At 32.4% G+C, this 19,177-nt stretch overlaps 1 protein-coding gene and 1 long non-coding RNA gene across 2 annotated transcripts in view; one reads left to right on the top strand and one right to left on the bottom strand.

Annotated features, from left to right (window-relative positions):
* The window catches only part of LOC146993160 (uncharacterized), a 30,579-nt gene extending 27,737 nt beyond the window's left edge, over positions 1-2,842 (bottom strand). Inside the window, exon 1 of the long non-coding RNA XR_015038390.1 lies at positions 2,687-2,842. This is a non-coding gene — a long non-coding RNA (uncharacterized LOC146993160). The remainder of the gene's footprint in view (positions 1-2,686) is intronic.
* A 55-nt stretch (positions 2,843-2,897) lies between these two features.
* Positions 2,898-15,134, top strand: LOC118184578 (uncharacterized). The gene is made up of 2 exons (XM_035354284.2): positions 2,898-3,369; positions 14,396-15,134. The coding sequence occupies exons 1-2, from the start codon at positions 3,040-3,042 to the stop codon at positions 14,468-14,470; spliced, it is 405 nt and encodes a 134-aa protein (XP_035210175.1). The 5' UTR covers positions 2,898-3,039; the 3' UTR covers positions 14,471-15,134.
* Positions 15,135-19,177: the final 4,043 nt, after the last annotated feature.

Genomic DNA, 19,177 nt, shown 5'->3' with positions numbered 1-19,177 from the left:
GCCAGCTCGTTCGCCGGGATTCGTACCACGGATTGAACTACAGTGTCCAGCGGCTTTACCGCTAGGCCGCTGGAGAACCCTGGGAGCGCATGGGAGTTTTCGTAGTGTTTGCCATCTGTGATGTGAAGACTATCCAGTTTCCCGTTAAAAATTCTTCCACGATAACATCCCTTTGCCTATCGCTTAGGTATTGCCGTATTAAATAAGCTAATACAAACCGAACTGAAATTTACAATTTTGTCACTTTGATATGTCCACTTTGTAATATAATCATGTGTAATTATTGCCTCAGCATTATTATTGCAGTGGGATGTATTAATTATGTAATGTCATTATTTATTACCTATAATTAGTTTATTAAAATTAAACTATAATACTTGTGAAAGCTTATACACGTTGTGATTACTTTTACAATGTACAGTCTCCAGAAGATTGGATGGATTATGTAGATTATCTCAAAGTGTTCGAAGGTTCTATGTCTAAGAGCAGGGGTGCATCCGTGAAGGACATTTTAAAGGAAACAGGCTCACATTTATTTTGAATATGAGGAAAACTACGAAAACTCTCATGCAACCAGCCCGTTTGCTGGTACTTGAAGCCAAGCTCAACACTTATCTGGTCACTGGTGAATACTGTGCAGAGAATTTTGCTTACTTATTATTGAATTAAATGAATCAATGCATAAGTAAGACTTTAACCAAGTTTAAGCTTTTAAAATGCAGTTCTTTTCAGCAAACAGTGCAATGAAGAATTTAAAGTCGTTCAAAATACAAAGGGAGATAGAAGTGATGCAAGTTCATGAAAATACTTACAAAAATTTATGCAAAACTAAGCCTCATTCTGAATTCGGTTATTTCCGAGTTTCTAGCCTAAAAATAGTAAAATACTTATAATAAATGTTTCTAAACTGGGCTCATTTCAAAATGAATTTTTGTTATGTAATTATTTTACAGGACCCACCCTAGACTTTTGCCGCGAATCCAAAATTCTGGCGCCCGGTGCGGCCGCAACGGTTGCACATACACTGGCGCCGGCCCTGTTCTTATATAATGTTTATGACACATGTACTTACACCCCCCCCAAAAAAAACACTTTTAGAGAAGAGTAAGAGTAAATTTTTTAAACCAAAAACTTAATTAAATTCTGGACATTCAATATGGTAATCAACACATTTTTCTCTCATTTACCCCTGTGCTTCTAGTTACATTTCCGCGGGACTAAATCTTCATGCACCTTCTATGTAACCACCTTGAAATTTTTCTTTACACATATACATATGGTGAAAGAATATTTATCAATGAAAAGTGGCAATTTATCTAACAGGAAGGCACGGATTGAAAGCAATATGAGGGAAAACGTTTAAACATTCTTCAGATTTAATATTTCCTTAAACGCTAAATATTCTTCAATTTTGTATCTATCTATCTACCTACCTATCTGACTGTATATGTATATATATGTATGCATGCAAGGTATGTATCCTTAAGATGTTTTCACCTATATGTTAAAAAAGAAAAATATCTGGAACATTTTCAAAGAACTGGTATAATATTGCGAATTTATTTAACTTTAAGCTTCCGGGGAAAAGAGATTTACAAAGCGAAACAAACAAAAATATCATTTGTTCTCAAAATCTTTTTGTAAGTTATTAAACATGTCAACATATCGATAGAAAACTATATCGATACTTTAGACATTAAAAAATAGCAAAAGAATTTTGTAGAAGCTAAATCTTAGACGACAGCTATGTAAGAAATGACGTAAATTACTGTAACAAAATTTACGAAAGGTTAATCCCCCCAGTTATTCAATCTCTATATTTATAAGTGTATATCGTGCATTTACGTATTAAACTATAGAAAAATAGTGAAATTAGTTTCAGTTTAATTAGCAAATTCTGCTTAAAAATACGTTTGAAAAAAAATGTCTTTGATACACGAGATGGCACTGGTTAAGTGTCATCTAACAGGAAGAGAATTAAGCATTTGAGATCTGAACTCTAATTAATGCACGTTGTGGACTAATCATTTGTCTTAATACTGAAATGATACACAAAGATTTTCTTAACTGTAAAATTACCTTTAAAAAATATTTTTATACAGGGTGACAGAACTCTGCAGAAATGCCTACGGAGCTCTATAGAAATTTCTATAGAGTTATATCAGCCTCTATAAAATTTGTTCGTAATGGTAATATTATTCTAAACCGTCTTAATATTTTAGATAGCTATTTAACATCATTTCACATTTTTATAAAAGCATTATATTTGAGGTTAGTTTAACTGGAAAAAGGAATTTAATTTTAGATTTAAAATAATGACAAATAAAACATTTAACATATTTTTTAAGATTGTACTTTACAGATACAATTTACATCATTAATTAAAGTAATTGGCAAATCTAATTTTAATTTGACTATTCATTTTATGTTTTTTTATGTCCATTGGCACCATATAATGTTTTTAGAAAGATGAATATTTATTTTGCTAAAACTTTTACTGGTTTTACTTTAATAAAAATTCCTTCTTTCTTAAAATTCGGATTGAAACATATTTACCGCTTTAGACAAATAAGAAAACATATATTGAGCTACGAATGTGTTTAGCTGTTGATGAGTAGATAAAGCTACAATCTGCTGTTCTAATGTTTATTTACATTATAAAGAGATATAAAATTTCACTACTTACGTTGTCACCAGAGGGCACCAGTGGTCGCCAAGACATTGATTTCAACAGATGCCAGTCATTCTGCATTGCATCTGGGTGCGACCAACGCACAGATTCCCACGATAACATCAAGTGAAGATCGCATAGGTGATTGACGTTTTGCGATGCCATCGCCATCCCCCATTGGGCAGCTGCAGCCCAGATGTATATTTTCTAGCACCGCCCACATGAACGCGCATGCGTTTGTCCCGCCCCCAGGTGGTGATAATATGCAACGACACTTAGGAAAATTTCCTATCAGTTGACTTGGGACTCATCCTCAGCCGTACAGCATCATTAACTCTCCTCCAGTCTAACATCAACAAGAATTTTCAATGCCTGTGATTGCCAGACGAAGTAAGCACAAAATGATGAAAAGTAAGCGAACGAGAACAGAAAAAGATGTCACACATGATGAGATACAGGCGCTTTTAGCAAAGCTGAAGGAAATAGTTCCAAATATGCCAAGAAATAGAAAATTGTCTAAACTCGAAATAATCCAATACGTGATTGATTATATTGTTGACTTGCAAATCACTTTGGAATCGCATCCTGTGTCTCATCCCCTGATGAAACCTCGCATAACCAGCCCTGCTCCACGTCAACCATTGGGGGTTATTGCCTCTCCATCTAATTCGGTTGCTAACACATGCACAGGGCAAGAGGTAAATATTTTTAATATTACCTTTCGTTAATTTTTGCTATAATTCTGAAGAATTCAAAGAACTCCTTTACAGTCTAATTAAAGTTTTTATGATAATTTTAGTTAATACTTCCGTACTTTTAAAGTAAACAAACCTGTGTCCGTAAGTTTTCACTTCTTTGAGTGAAATTTAGATTTCTAATAATATGCAGATGAAAGTAATTAAAGTGCGTGCTTTAGAAAAATTTAATTTTAGACTAGAAAATTTAGAAAAATTAATTTTTTTTTATTAAATTCAATATATTCTTATTAGAAAAAATTTAAATGCCAAAGACAAAGCGTGCAGGTAAAATGGAAATTACATTTTTTTTCATTTTAAATTTCTGATGATTAAATTACATAATTAACGAAGATTCAGGTTATGTGTTCAAAAGAGTTCAGTAGAAATTTATTTAAATATTTTAACTTTCGGAGCTGTCATTAAACATCTGAATAAACTTTATTGTCACAATTAAACGAATTTTGCTATATACTAATTCCATTATAGTTCACTAAGATTAACTCTTATTCTAATGAAATCGAAATACATATTTTCATACGTTTAATGCAATGGAATTCGATGCTCAGTTTTCTGCGTGCTTTTGTGTAAAGACGTGTTCGTATTTCTCTTTTGCCCTTTGCTACATGAATTTTCCGTTTGTATCCATTATTATTTTATTTCATACCATAAATTTTCTGTTTCATGAAATTAATGACATTAAAAAGTTTGATAGCTTTGCATGCGAACCTGTTTTAAGGGCGAAATTATTTATTTTAATGCTGAAATTTTGGATAGCTTTGAGTACGTGCTTCTCATAAATTTGAATTAAGGCAAAAACTTAAATCTCCTGCGTACTGTAGGGAGCCAAAAATAAAAAAAAAATGTTTACAGATATATCCTAACATTTATCAATATAGTATGCTAAAATTTTTGTATATCTAATGGTTAAATATTTATATTTTGAGCTATTACTAGAAACAAGTTCTTAAAAAACAAAGTGATAACATAGTTTACTGTACTTTTTTTACGTTAATTTAACATGATAGCTTTAAATATGCTGACGTAAGCAATTTTGCTTTAAAGTAGCAGTGTTAGCCTTGTTCATCCAAGCGTACAGTAAATAACTAAGCATAATATGGCGACGTCTTTCAATATTTTATATATACATTTTTAAGGAATAAAATTATATTTAGGATATTTTTTATTTTCTCTGAATTAGTGCTTGGTCACTTTTACAGGTTATAGATAAAATGAAGACTGTTACACATTAATGACTGTGGATAAAAATGCTTTAATTTCCATTCATTCGTGAATCGGCAAAAATGGTCTAAACAATGCATTGATATAAAAATGTATACTTAAACAAACAATCAACTTATTTTCTTCAAGTTAGAATTTTACTGAGCAACTAAGAAATTGAGCGTTATAATGCATTCTTAGTACCATTTGTTTTCGTAGTTAACATGAGATTAAAGTTGCTTGAAATATGAATACTTTTCTCTGCATCCAGTCCTGCGAATAAATACTGTTAACATTAGCAACCTGTGATTGAAAGAGCGAAATTCTGAAAAAGTTAATATCCATGAGTATAAGTAGCACTAATAGTGGTTCCATTTAAGTAACACATATTTCGAACCACGTTGTGAGATGCATACAATGAATGACAATGCACTGTGCTTATTGATATCATAAATCAGGTTCAGATGAAGAAAAAAGTGCATTAAGGGCGAAAATGATGATTAGTTAGGGAAGCGACATCACAGTTGTATTTTGTGGTGACAAAAGGTATGCGATGTGCAAGTTGCGCGTTTTTAGCGCAAACATTCTGAAAAAGCGAAATGTAAAAACATCCCTTTGCGTCAAATCAATGTATGAAAATATTTGCACTACAAGTTTTGCTTAGTTTCCTAGGAATAGATTTAAGAGTATTTTATATTAAAGCCCGCATCTCAGTCAAGGAGGAAAAGTATCAGTTTCCTGTTCTTATTCTAGAAAGTTAAAAATTTTTATTGCTCTTCTTGCTGCGATATTGTGTAGAAAATGATCGCAAGTTAATCACAATACAATACCTGAAATTTCACATTTTTCTTCTGGGAGTACCAATGGCCTATACGATAAAACCACTGAATACTGGTCTTTTGACCCGGGTTTGAATCCCGGAATACAAGCTGGCAGCATATGCTATTCCGCGTTTTCTTTATAGAAAACCCTATATCAAGACACCCCTTCACTTATGTTAACAGCCCTCGTGATTTCTGCTATGATGGATTAACCATTGTATATTTTCTGGATGTAAAAATTTAATAGAACATGCTTCTGACAAGTTTTTAAAAATCATAGGAGTTTATCTTCAGTTTATTACAATTTATCTCGACCTTTAAAATTTCATTTTATTTATTTATTTATTTTTTGTGTGTGCTGCATTGTAGGTTTATTCAGTAAGTTCACTGTTGCGGCTTTTGCCATAGAATTTTGAATTAAAATATTAAAAATTAAAAATAATTGAATATATGTAGAGCTTTGTAATTAAAATAAATATAAATTTATTATGTTTAAAAATTTTACCTTTCATTCCACAAGTGACATAAAGTTTACGAAAGACCATTTGCTACATGAATTTTCCATTTGTATCCATTATTATTTTATTTCATACCATACATTTTTCTATTTCATGAAATTAATGACATTAAAAATTTTGATAGCTTTGCATACGAACCTATTTTGAGCGCAAAATTATTTATTTGAATGTTGAAATTTTAGATAGCTTTGAGTACGTGCTTCTCATAAATTTGAATTAAGGCAAAAACTTAAATCTCCTGCGTACTGTAGGTAGCTAATATAAGCCAAAAATAAAAACTGAAGAAAAAATGTTTACAGATATATCCTAACGTTTATCAATATAGTATGCTAAAATTTTTGGATATCTAATAGTTAAATATTTATATTTTGAGCTATTACTAGAAACAGCTATAAATCTGAATTTCAACCGGTCAATACTAGTAAAAGTTATAAATGTCATTTTAATGACCTTCCCGTTATAGCATGAATATAAGCCAATTAGTTTCCTTTCGAATTTTTTTTCATTAATGTTTAAAAATCATTAACTGTGCTTTTGCAAACTTTTTTTTTTGAAGCTTATCTAAAAATTCTTATAACTTGATTTGATTATAAACAGTAGGTTGTGTCAAAATAGTGTGTAGGGTCTGAGATGTTTTAGTGGAAGTGTTGTTTATAAGCTACTGTTCCTGCATTTTGCACAATACACAGTATGATAGGTTTTTATTGTTCTGTAAAAATTGTTGTACTTTTTATTAGGCACCATATTAAAGATTATAAAGCACTTTTCAAAATATCACTCGTCTCGATGAACTAAAAATGAGACAAACAACTATCAAACACGCTAGAAAACAGAAGGCGTGAGAGATTAAATGTATGAAAACATAATGAAACTGTCTGAACTACACATTTTACCAGGTCCCAAAAATAGATAATCCCCAAAACTACTGTCACCTCTTGATAAAATACGCGATTTGTTTGATTTGATATGGTGAAGTACAATGCATACAGTTTTAAACATATTACAGTTGTTCATCCTAATTACGAAAGGCTAGCGTAAATATGAAGATAGTCTTATGTCAGGAATATCAGATATATGCCAAAGGATTTACCAACGTTTAATATAAGATACTAACTACTGGATTAGTTACATTACCTTAAATGACAAAGGTTAAGTCCACAAGTATTTTATGCTTAACAGGGCAGATGTCTGTGGGGAGGGACGTTTTAGGGAAAACTGCACAAGATTTGTGTTACATATGGGATAAGGCAAGAGAAATACGCAAAGTTTATTCTGCAGGCTATTGCAGACTTTCAATATCCAATGCCATTAAACATTCGTACATAACATGAAAAGTGCAAGTCGTAGTCTCAAGCATCAGTTCTGTTTCCGTGAATTTCAGATAGATAGAAATTATCCCTGTTAGAATAGAAATTATCCCTATTATAAATTACTTGGTGCTATACTTGTGAAGCTAAAAAACTGAATCAATCCCAGTTTCAAAAAATGCTCAAGATCAAGTGAAAGTTCTTGAAATTAACCCCTGTGATTTCAGTTTAAGCTGTTTTTGAAAAAGGATTAGAAATTTGTCATATGCTTAAAACAGTCTCTGATTATTGTTTATGCTCTTGCCTAAGATCCCAAATTCATCTTGCAATTAAGAAAAACGTACAACACTTTTTTCCCTGGAAAATATTAAAAATATGGGTACTATTAAGTATAAGGCCACAAATTGTCTGTTTTGGGCCTTAAGAGATATTTATGCAATCATTATTGCAGATGTGCAAGGTGTTTGAAAAAGATTAAAGATTAGACGACTAAATATCTTTTGAATGGTTGTTCGTAGACCGTATCTAATTACTAAATTAAATGATACAGATTTATTAAATAAGATGAGAGAGTTTTCCATACTACACTAATTTTAGCTAAAGAACATCTTTCAGTTAAAATATATGAATTTAAATATTTATATCGTGCCTGTAAGAAGAAAAGTTTTTTTATCACTCTAAATACCCTTTAAAAATATTAGTATAATTTTACTAAAAGATGTTTAGTGACCAAGGTTATCATACCTTGAAAGCCTATTTTATTTAATTCATTTCTTAAAAGGGATATCATGGGTTAAGCCCAACCATTCAAAAAACACTGTTTTTAACTGTTGCCGCAAATTTAAGGATAAACGATATTTATGGAAATTAAAAGCCACTCTCTTCCCCCCAAAAAAGGTTTATGCACATTGTATAAAACAAGTGCACATCCGCATTTCAGAGTCAGCACAGGAGGTACTTTACTGATGAAAGTCGAAAAGCAAATTTTGTTTGGAGAAAAATTTTGCAGTGAAAGAGTAATTTTACTAAAGGAAACGTTTAGTGATGTTTTCAAGACATTGTTAGATGGGTTTATGTGGGAAAGAAATAAAGTTAGAAAAAAACTGCAGAATAACTAAATGTTAGCTAACAGTGAAATATGTTTGGAACAATTCATAATACAGTAACACATAAAACTATGTAGTATGTTCCAGCTATTTAACGTGAATACGATTCAGTTTTCCTTAGAAAATCCTCCATTAAGGCATCCCTCCCGCCAGACAGATAGCCCTTCCGTGCTTTGCTGTAACAAAATAACCTAACCAAATTTGGAACACAAAAGCAGATTTTGAAGCAGCAAAATGTAATTAAGTCATCACAGTGGTTAACTGACAGTCATATCCATACCATTATCGGAAAGCAAGTTTTCATATGAAATATGCCAAATGCAAGGCATATTAATATGAAGTTTATATAGCATAGATATATATTATAAATTATATATTTGTGCTTTGAAAACTTACAACATATGTTTATTTACTCGAAAGCTCAACGTTTTACAATGACGATATATATACATATATATACAGATGCGAATTTGGTATTGTTAACACATTTATAACAGAGAAAGAAATTTTAAAGTCAGTTTATGTACGCATGATTATCAGTAAAGCTGATAGTGCAGGGATATCTAAAATCCACATTATGATATCAAACTGAAAATGAGTCTAATATCGGGTATGGCCTCCTCTTGCAGAAAGACAGGTCACACGACGGCAGGTTGGACAGGAGACAGTTGAGAAGTCGCTGTCGCAATCGATCCTACTCTTGCAGCAACGCAGTTTTCGATTCCGGAACGATTTTCGGTTGGGGAACGGTGAGATGAAATTACCCTTCCAAGAGTATACCAAATATGTTCTGTAGAGTTAAGGTCAGGAGATATGGCTGGCCAATCAATGCGGTGACCAACTGAGCCCTACGTGGACGAGCGTTGTCGTCTATTAACAGGAACCTAGGGTCAACTGCGCTCTTGAAAAGTCAAACATAGAACTCTACAATTCACTTTCTATACCTCATAGCAATCACGGAGCTTTTATCAAACATATGCGAGTATATGAGGCCGTCCAACATGCCTGTTCAAACTTCTACTACCGTAATGATCTTTTTTCTGATGAGGAAAGGATGGTGTCGTGATCCAGGCTCTCTGAAGATACAGGTACGCTGAGAATCAGTATCTAGACCGAATCGCGATTCATCTGTAAAATGCACGGTGCTCCAGTGAAGTCTGGCCCAAGGCTTATGTTGTCTGCACCATGCTAAATACGTTCTCTTTAGCGCTGCAGTGCGCGGGACGCAAACAACGAATCTTCTGGCAAAGAGCCCCACTCATGAAGTCTTCGGGCATCTGTAGACCGTGAAATTCGGGTTACAGTGGTGGCATACAGCTTACGTGAGAGCTGCGAAGCTGAAGCAGTCTTGTATCGCTGTTTTGAAAGTGCCAAATAACGATCTTCATTCGTCGTTGTGTATCTTGCTCAATTTTATCCAGGTCTTCTCATTGTGGATCCAACCTCCTGAAATTGTTCGCACAAATTTCGGACGACATAGGGCGTCACATTGAGCTTTGTAGCCACATGCGTTTGTGAATGGCGTGCATTCAATCTGCCGACTATTCTCCATCGCATTCCGTCATCCATACATTTGCGGCTACTCATTTTACCTGATAAAATTTATCCAATTTTGCAAGAAACACAGGGAATGTCGTGCAAGAGTACGAGCCCACAAATCGCCGAAAACTTTTCGAGCGCTTAAAAAACCTTCCACAAACACAGCTTTGCATACACGCACGTGTACGCTTACATATTTGATACTGAATATTTGCATAATAATTCGGTGGCATAAACAGTAACTCTGGTTCAATACTTTTTGTAATTTCGTAAAAAACAGACATAATTCGGAAATTTTCTTAATTTTGCACACGAGTGTACTTTCCGAGCTACGAGTGCTACAAAATGAGACTATTGACTAACGCTAATTTCATGAACTACCCTCTGTTGCAATGAAACCTTTGCAACTTTGCTTTTGCCTTGTAAATCTTTGTACTAAGACAGGGTTCTCAACAAGATGGGTATTTTACAGTTTCGGGAAAGGGGAATGCGTTCAAACTTTTATTTACTTATCATATATTTAATTTTAGCTTATGAATATAAAAAACTACTTTTATTCAAGTTTTGGCATTTATTAATACTTTCTATACTTTTTGTTGTTTAATTTACAAAACCCATTAAAAATAATTTATATTTGAATAAATTTATATGTATTTTTCGAGTTTTTAAAAAAGGTGGGAAATGGTGAAAGGACAAAAAAATATTGAGAACCAGTCTACTAAGGCGAAAATTTCTTTGATAACTGACAACACGCAGCACCTCACCCTATAGAAGTAAGCGCATACATTTATGCAAACCAAGAATATTAATTATACCAATTAATCCAGGAGACTGCTCAGATCTCAGCACTACTCGGTTACGAATAGAATACACCTAGACTCATCAATGAGGCTCAATTCCCTTTAAAAACATACTTGTTCTACTCTGAAAGAGCGATGGGCCAGTTTGCATCCAAGTCTGGTGAAGAAGCGTGTCATTGCGTTTCGAGAATTAGGTTAGATTACTTGGTTACGGAAAACCACACGAGGAATATCTACCTATAGGAAAGAAGGCTTTTGATACGTATTGCTGTAGGAAGGGGATTCCTTCTAAGAGAAAAGTGGTTTGTATTTACAAAAACACCTGACGAAACAAACCCGTGTAAACACTGGGAATAGAGTATGCCGTCAACTGCTATTGATTTGTGACTTTACCCACTCGGCCACTAGTGGGCCTCTTTCGGGATTGGCATATTCCACAGCTCCACGTCTCTGCGTCACGTGGTATGTCCATATACCAAAATGGGCTTAAAAAAATTATAACTGCAGAAATGAGTATTAAAGTTTAAATTCGTCTATAATTTATGCTCTTTAACAAGCATTACATGCTCGTTACGCATTTATTTTATTTTTGACTTCAGTCAAAGTTTTTCACAGAGAGGTAAAAATGTAGTACCTAATTTAGGATATGGATACCGTTTATCATGTTAATCACTTGAAGCAACATTTTACAGCACGTCTAGAAATAGTAAGCTTCGTAAATTTATGCTTACAAGTAAAGTTTTAATAAATTACTTATGGGGGAAAACACAAGCTAAGCTTCTCGTAAAAAAATTAACATTTTGAACAGCAAATCTAAGATGGTTAATTCCTAATATCTTTTAAGAAGTGTTTAAAGTAAAATTATGGAAGTGTATATGTTTAAAGTAGACTAAAGGGGTTTTATAATTAACTTTTTTAAAAAATCACGGCAATAGATTCAAATGAAACTGTTCTTTTATTTAGACATCTTTATTTATCTTCTTCAAAATGTAGAACTGTGTTGTAATAGAAAGGGTTTCTGAAAATTTCTCAGAATACGTATAAAGAAACCATTGGGATCTTGTTGGAATATTATTTCTCTCTTTAACTCTCTCTGTATACATTTTTGCTTTCGATTTTTTGTTGCGTATAAACTAAACGCTGTCTTTCGCAAATACATTTGTAAAATAGGGAGGAATTCTTCGTTATAACCACAAAATTATGCGAATACACAACATCGAAACATCTTCTGGCTAGAATAAAGCATTGGCTACACTAATTTGTAGTGTAGCAAACGAATAGATTGATATTTTACCTTATTCGATTTTCTTCTGATTCGATTGCTTTTGTCTTCCCATAGTCAGTGTACTAACCTAAGAACTTCAATGCTCTCATCACATTCGCAATGTGTTTGCTAAGAATTAGCTGGCAAATGAACATGAATGAAAAGTCTGTCTATTAGCTACCAAGTATCTGCAGCAGAAATTACAAGGGATAAAAAAAATATAAAGTCAAATCCCGCTATAACGAGCTTCAAGAAACCGGAAGTTTGTTCGCTGTATCCGGTGGTTCATTATATACGATTAGATAAGAAAAGTAGATCATCTTACAAAAATATAAAAACAGTGTTTTTATATTTCTGTGAAAACAAATAACAAAAAATGCTGACGCATTTACCGTTAACTTTTACTTAAGACATGTATGGTTACAGAGGAAAGATTCAATAACTTTTTTAAAGAATATATGTCTTTCAGATGATCTAAAGAATGCAAAATTTCCATTTGGAGGACATAACTCGGATAGCATTTATAAGCAAACGAAGGGGGAAAAAATCGATTAAAATATAAGCATTTTCTCCCTCCTTCCAGCATGCCTTCAAGGTGTAAAGGTAGCACACTCGGCGCGTATTCGAGAGGACCAGGTTTGAGTCCCGTGATGGCATTGCATATTTCTCACGTGACCTGCTTCAAAATATCCTAATGACTCCACAAAGATAAAAAATTTTCCTTTTCTAAAAGACGAATCAATTGTATAACCCTAAAGATTAACCAAACCACAAAGATTAAACCAAACTCAAAGTTTCACTCCTTCTTCTTTCCTTGAATAGCGAAAATTTCCATCATGGTATTCGCCATAGACATACCTCTGTCTGTCTACTCAAACACTCTCAGTTTAATCAAAGAAACTACTTTTCCGCTCCTTGGTTTAATCAAAGAATATGAATAGGCTCCCAATTCAAATTCTTTGGTTTAATGGTCATATACATCTTACACAATGAACGCCATATGGTGTCCTAAGATTTGATTATTGTGTTTTCGTTCTCCTAGATTGGGTGTCACACCTTTTCGCATAGTCTTTGATTAGAACACAGAGAAAAGTGGGCTTGAATATAAAAGAAAAGCACTGTAAAGAATGTGAATTTTAACATCTTGAAAGTGAGTGGTTTTAAGGGTTAGTAAATAATTTTTTCGTTAATATCTACAGAAATTCTGAAAAAAAAAAATGCAAAAAATATAAAAAGTTTCAATCGAAGATATCCTTATATTTCATTATATTCTATTTCCATACCCTTAGAATTTCGCTATGGCAGCATAAAAAGGCATTAAACTGGATCGGATCAAAAGCTTCGCTTGCTATATCCGATGGTTCGTTAGAAGGGGCTTTGACTGTATTATTAAAAGTGGAGAATTTTTGTGTTATAATATAATAGACTACTACATCTGCTGAAAATCTGGGAGTTAGAAGCTGATTGGTTTGAACGACAAGTATATTACCAAGCTGTTCAAAATTATGCTCGTTGTAAAAATGAATTATGAGTAATTATGAGCTTACTAGAATATTTTTATGTTTGAAAACAAATTAAATTTGTATTGCATTTTTGTTTTGTATTTATATTTGAGCCAACAATGTACTTCATTTGAATTTATATTGATATAAAGATGACACTCGTTTAAATCAGTTTTCAAAAACGTAACTTCTCCTAAGAATTAACACTAAAGTTAACAGGCTCCTATGACATCCCTACCAGTGCCTAATTCTCAGTGTTATTATAACAGAATGATTTGAATTAGAATGATGTGACAAAATCTGAAATTCTCTTGGCACTCAATAATATTAATTTATATTAATTTTTCCCCTAAGGAAAGAAACATTTTTCCATGGGCGTTATAAATTATAATTGTGAACAACTGTGTTGATTTGTATTCCTCTTTTAAAGCAATTCATCGGTGTTTGATCTAGCACTAAAATCTTAAATAAAATGATTTACTATATTTCATAATTATGTTATTTTGATAGATTTATTTAGATTAAATGCATAATCACATTAAATGTACATATTTATATCTCGAAGAAAACTGTTTCGTGATGTAATATTTAAAATTTAAGGATATTAATATGAACTTATGTAGAGGGTAATCGCAGTCACTTCAAAGAATAAATACATTTTCTCATCATTGCTTTTTAGCATGCGAAATCATGCAGAGAGAGTCATTTTTGTTCGTTCAATTTATAGTTTTAGGTAACATCATAAAACTGATAAGTACACTTTCTAAAGTGACTTGAAGTCATTGAAATGAAATCAGCACTCTGCAAAGAACATGAGAATAAAGCTTTATTTTAGAACTTTTATGATAAAAAGTGCTATTTCATTGTCTGGAACTTCATACTTACTCAAATATATATTTTTTTCTTCGATAGGTCAGTCACATCGAAAAAGTGCTTGGCCAACGGGCAGATCCTTCGCTAAGCCCTTCTAGACCGGTGTCTTGTTAAAGTGTTCAAAACCAGCTAAAATGGGAACCATTGCCCCGTTCAACCATTAATCAAGGATGGAGCAACATCTCTGGACCCCTGCTTCAAGACTAAAAAGTCTGCAACTGGAGCATTTTATTATACTGTGCAATTCCTAGTTTTCCTGAACCTTTATTGCTTCACCTATCTAAGTACAGGTGAGTCTAACGAGGAGATTGCTACCTTGCTATAGCAATGACAAACATGCAATGACTTTCCTTAAGGATATGTGCACTGAAAATCGATTAAGAAGATTTCTTCTCTTAAACTTTTAATATTGTTTGTTCTGCGTACGGTAAGGGACATGTTATGTGAACATTACAATACTATTTAGCTATCACGAAAGCATCATGAAATTGGTTTGCTTTTTGAGTCATAGCATTTGTTTGGTACAGTGAAAAAAACTAGGCTGTGATTGTAATTCCTTATTTGTATAGAAATTTATGTAAATTTATTCCATAATTTGTAAATCTTGTACTTAAAAATATTAATCTAACAATTGGTCAAATTTTTCATGATTGCTGCTGAAGTGCAACTGTTTACAGTTGATGTACAAAATATTTTGTGATAGTATTCTAAGAAAACATGGGTGTATTGTATAAAATGCAGGAAATTTATTGAATAAATATAAAAATTATAAACTGAAGACATGTTTTGTATGCAGTTTCAGTGGAACATATGTAACAGTGATTGTAGAAAATCTTCAGAACAAACCGTGTCATTGAAATAAGATAGAAAGGTAATAAGATGGTTTGGCAGTTTAGGATATCAGCATGACACAAATATATATATAAAATTTTGCTTTATCATAGAGCATTAATCTAATTTAATTCTCTGTACTGCAAGTATATTGATTGTACTGAAAATCTTCTGACAGTGACCTGATCTTTACTTAGGAAATGAATAATCTTACATCCTAATGAATATGAATAAAGCAAAACTGTCAGGTAAATGAGATTAATTACTGTAAACATAGCGTTTATTTTTAAAAATCAAGACAAACCTATTTAACGACTAGAAAACCAATTGGGATTAACATTTATGTTTAAATATTCTATTATTTACCTTACTGAGTTAATAAGGGGTATTATTAATTAATTAACATAAATTTAATGCCACACACCTTTATGAACATATTTTATTGATGTAAAAGCAAAAAAAAAAAAAAAATAATTTACTAAATTTATTTGATAACTGTAATTTTCCAGAATTTAATAAAAAGACTTTGAATCAGGATGAAGCTTTCTAAAATATTTTAATAATACTAGCATTAATGTTGATGTATATGTTTTAAGATATGTAAAAATGTTTGAGACTAAATAAATTTTGTTTTGGTAAATTTACAGAAGCTTCGCATTATCGTTTCTAATTTTTTACGGAATACTTTTTCAACTTTCATAGCATATTAATTTAGAAATATTTCATACAGTTATTTTCAGTATTGTTTTTTTGTGCACCACTAAACACATTTTTCAAGTTTTGTTACCATGCCTGTGAAAGGATTCTTGGAACAGAATCTTTAGGTGAAAATGACTCAGTTCTACTAATATTTGCATTTGGAATGGCAAGACTTTTATAGGATAATTACCTGATCTGGATATGATGTTTTCATTTAGAAAAATTGCAGTGTATTTAGCATTATAAATTATAATAAAATGCAATAGCATAAAAATTGTTTAAGTTAGAAAAAACGTATCAGTTGTATATTACTTGTACTTCAGTACATAAAATCTTTCGGTAGAACTATAGAACGAGAGTTCAGAATGGTTACTAATTACTAGACATTTAAATATGTACAGTAATTAAAATCTAATATGATTATACTAAAATGAAAGCCAATGCGTTCAGTAAATCTGAGTTTACCAGGGGCTGAATGAAGAAAACCTGTGCACACTGGTTTAGTTCTTTGAGTGCACTATTCCCATCAAACGGCGTGGCTGTAAGGGAGTTTTTGTAGTGTGTCTCTATGTATTAATGTTCTCTATGTATAAATGTAATGGAAGGAACGCATGCTTATTTCTAGAGTAGATAGCCTTCCAGTGAATCTTAAGCAAAAACAAATATGAATAAAAATCACTAAGTCTTTTTTTTTTTTTTCTCTCTCTCTCTTTTTGGTGTATGTGGGAGAGGGAGAGAGACATTATTTTCCATGGTCCTTTATTTTCCATTTATTCCATGGTAATTTGTTGAAAAGCCAAAGAGCATATCGGCGGACAAAAGTTAACTGTGGTATACTGTTTGAACTAGAGCATGAAGTTCTGCTTCCTTTAACCAGCAACTGAGGTTACGTTGGACACGTGCAATAAAGGGCTTGAACCTTAAATAATTATTAGCACCTGACTTTTTATTACGCATCCTGTGCATTATAAAATCTATTTTGAAACTAAAGAGACATTGACTTCCAAAATTTAAATACCGTATAGTTACCGTATAATCAGGAATTTGCAATCTAATTTTAAAAATACCAGCAATACCAACACTAAAATGCGCGTATTCGGAGCTTTTCTATGAGTAACGTCAATGCGGACTTACTTCCCTCCAAAACGTTCTCCCTGAAGTCATCATTTCCCTTTGTCAGATAGCCCTAGAGGGCTCTGACATAATCCATTAAACAGCTGAAGTCAACATTTGTATATAAAAGTAATTAACAGCTCTAAATTCTCGAGCGTAAATAACTTCTAAATATCTTTTTTAAAATCAATGTTATTTTTTTAGAATGTTAAAGGGGTTTGCACATTTTTGCTTTAGTGGGAAACAAACGTATGTTTCGATTCTTTAATTCTAATTGTTTAAAAAACACCCGTTTTCCTTCTGAAACACAATCTATTCGTTTTACGTGCGAAGCCATATTGTGTTCGTGCCATTTTATTTCCAAAATGTTACTTTTTCCGAACACTGGAAATAAAATTATTATAAATATATTAATACTATTTTATACAAAATTTTAGCACTTACCAGGCAGGAGACAAGTGTGCTTTATCATAATTAAATAACTCAGTCCGACCAGAGAGGAGAAGTACTATTTTAAAATCTTTGTAATTCATGTAATATGCAATACATTGATTCCCCCCCTCTAAAAAAAGTCAACGATTTGTATTAAGATTGTTGATCTGGACAAAGTTTGCGACTGTACGTATTCTGCGAGAAATTCGTTAAGTGGAAGACTTCTTATAGCTACTCTGTCACATTGGGTGAAGAACACTCGGCAAGATAGTCTGCAGGCCACAGAAGTTTTCAAAGGAATCAATTCCTTTTTATATCACTACGTGCGGACAAAGTTTTAATGCGTGTATATAGCATTTTCAAGCCTTCACTCCATATTATCTTTAAGACTGGTTCGATTTTTGCTGTAGGAAAAATCTATTCAGGGAAACTATATACATATTGATAAAAAGAAAAAAATAAAAGTATATATACTTTCTGTGTGTAGCTTTTGCCTAAGGGAGTTAAAAGTCATTGAGATGTTCCGCAGGGCGATTTAATCTTGAAAGCTAAAGGTTAAAGAGGTTCGAAAGTCCATATTTATAAAAGGCTCTTAACGCAACCACCTTAGCGTAGTTTGTCGAATTTTTAGGGATGAACAATTAAAAGTTACTTATTGGGTGCAAGTTTTGCGACCTTTTTTAAAAAAGATTCCCAAACTTTGGATGTTTTATCATTATTTGGCAAACATTATCAACCCTGGAAAAGGAGACATACTTTAGGAATTTAAAATAAAAATTTCAATTATTAAATAAAGATTACGAGAAACATTAAAAAAAATAAAACATTTACATTAGTCTTTATGTCTTTCTGCTTTTTTTTTTTTTTTCATTGTTCTTCTGGCCAAGTACACAGCGATCTACGTTTTCTTAAAAAACATCGAAGAATTGCAAAGACTCACCATCGCACAAATCTCGGCAACATCGGCTACCAAACACATTTCTTCATTGTCCACTTTAGAGATTCTGTGGCAGAATTCTGAATTCCTGCACAAATTTTATTTCAGTTTCTTCCATTGCTGGCAAATATTAATAGCGAAGAAGGGTTTGTGGAAGATTTTATGGACAAAACTACCTCGTACTTATGACGTTATACATAGAGGAAAAAGAAGCATGCACGAAAGGAAACCGAACCTGGAATAACCTATCAGCGTTTAGTGATCTTTTCCATTCGGTGTCACTGGTGTGCATATCTTATTAAAGTTTACATGGTTCTTTCGATATAATAAATTATTCAATTTTGACATTTAATAGCAACATTTCTTAATTCTTAATACCTTTATTTAATTTCTTATGCAAATTTATTTGAATGCTTTAATGGACCAGCATGCTTTGCTATAATTAACTAACAAAACAATTTGTCATGCTACTTACACGTTTTTAAAAATTTCATAAGGCATTAAATTACATGTCACAATTAATATAGGCAGAGCAAAAGTTATTTAAATTTGTTCAGGAAATTGAGAATTTGCGCAGATTTTGAATATCTCATGCTTGTTGCTTTTTATAAATATGAAATTGCAAGAATGCAAACTAAATGATGAATTTGCATTAGATAATAATTATGAAAAAGCGTAGAATGATGGAAAATAATTTGTGAAGATGGTTTGGTTTATATGACTATGGCAAAGCACACGAAGGCAACCTGCCTAATGGGAAGATGTCTTCATGGAGGACTTAAGGAAAACTGACCCGTATCTACTTTATA

This window comes from Stegodyphus dumicola, chromosome X1 (assembly GCF_044657685.1).
Source record: "Stegodyphus dumicola isolate Sdum_Otavi_A_Nest chromosome X1, ASM4465768v1".
Classification (NCBI taxonomy): Eukaryota; Metazoa; Arthropoda; class Arachnida; order Araneae; family Eresidae; genus Stegodyphus; species Stegodyphus dumicola.
This window is presented reverse-complemented; position numbering and strand designations above follow the sequence as displayed.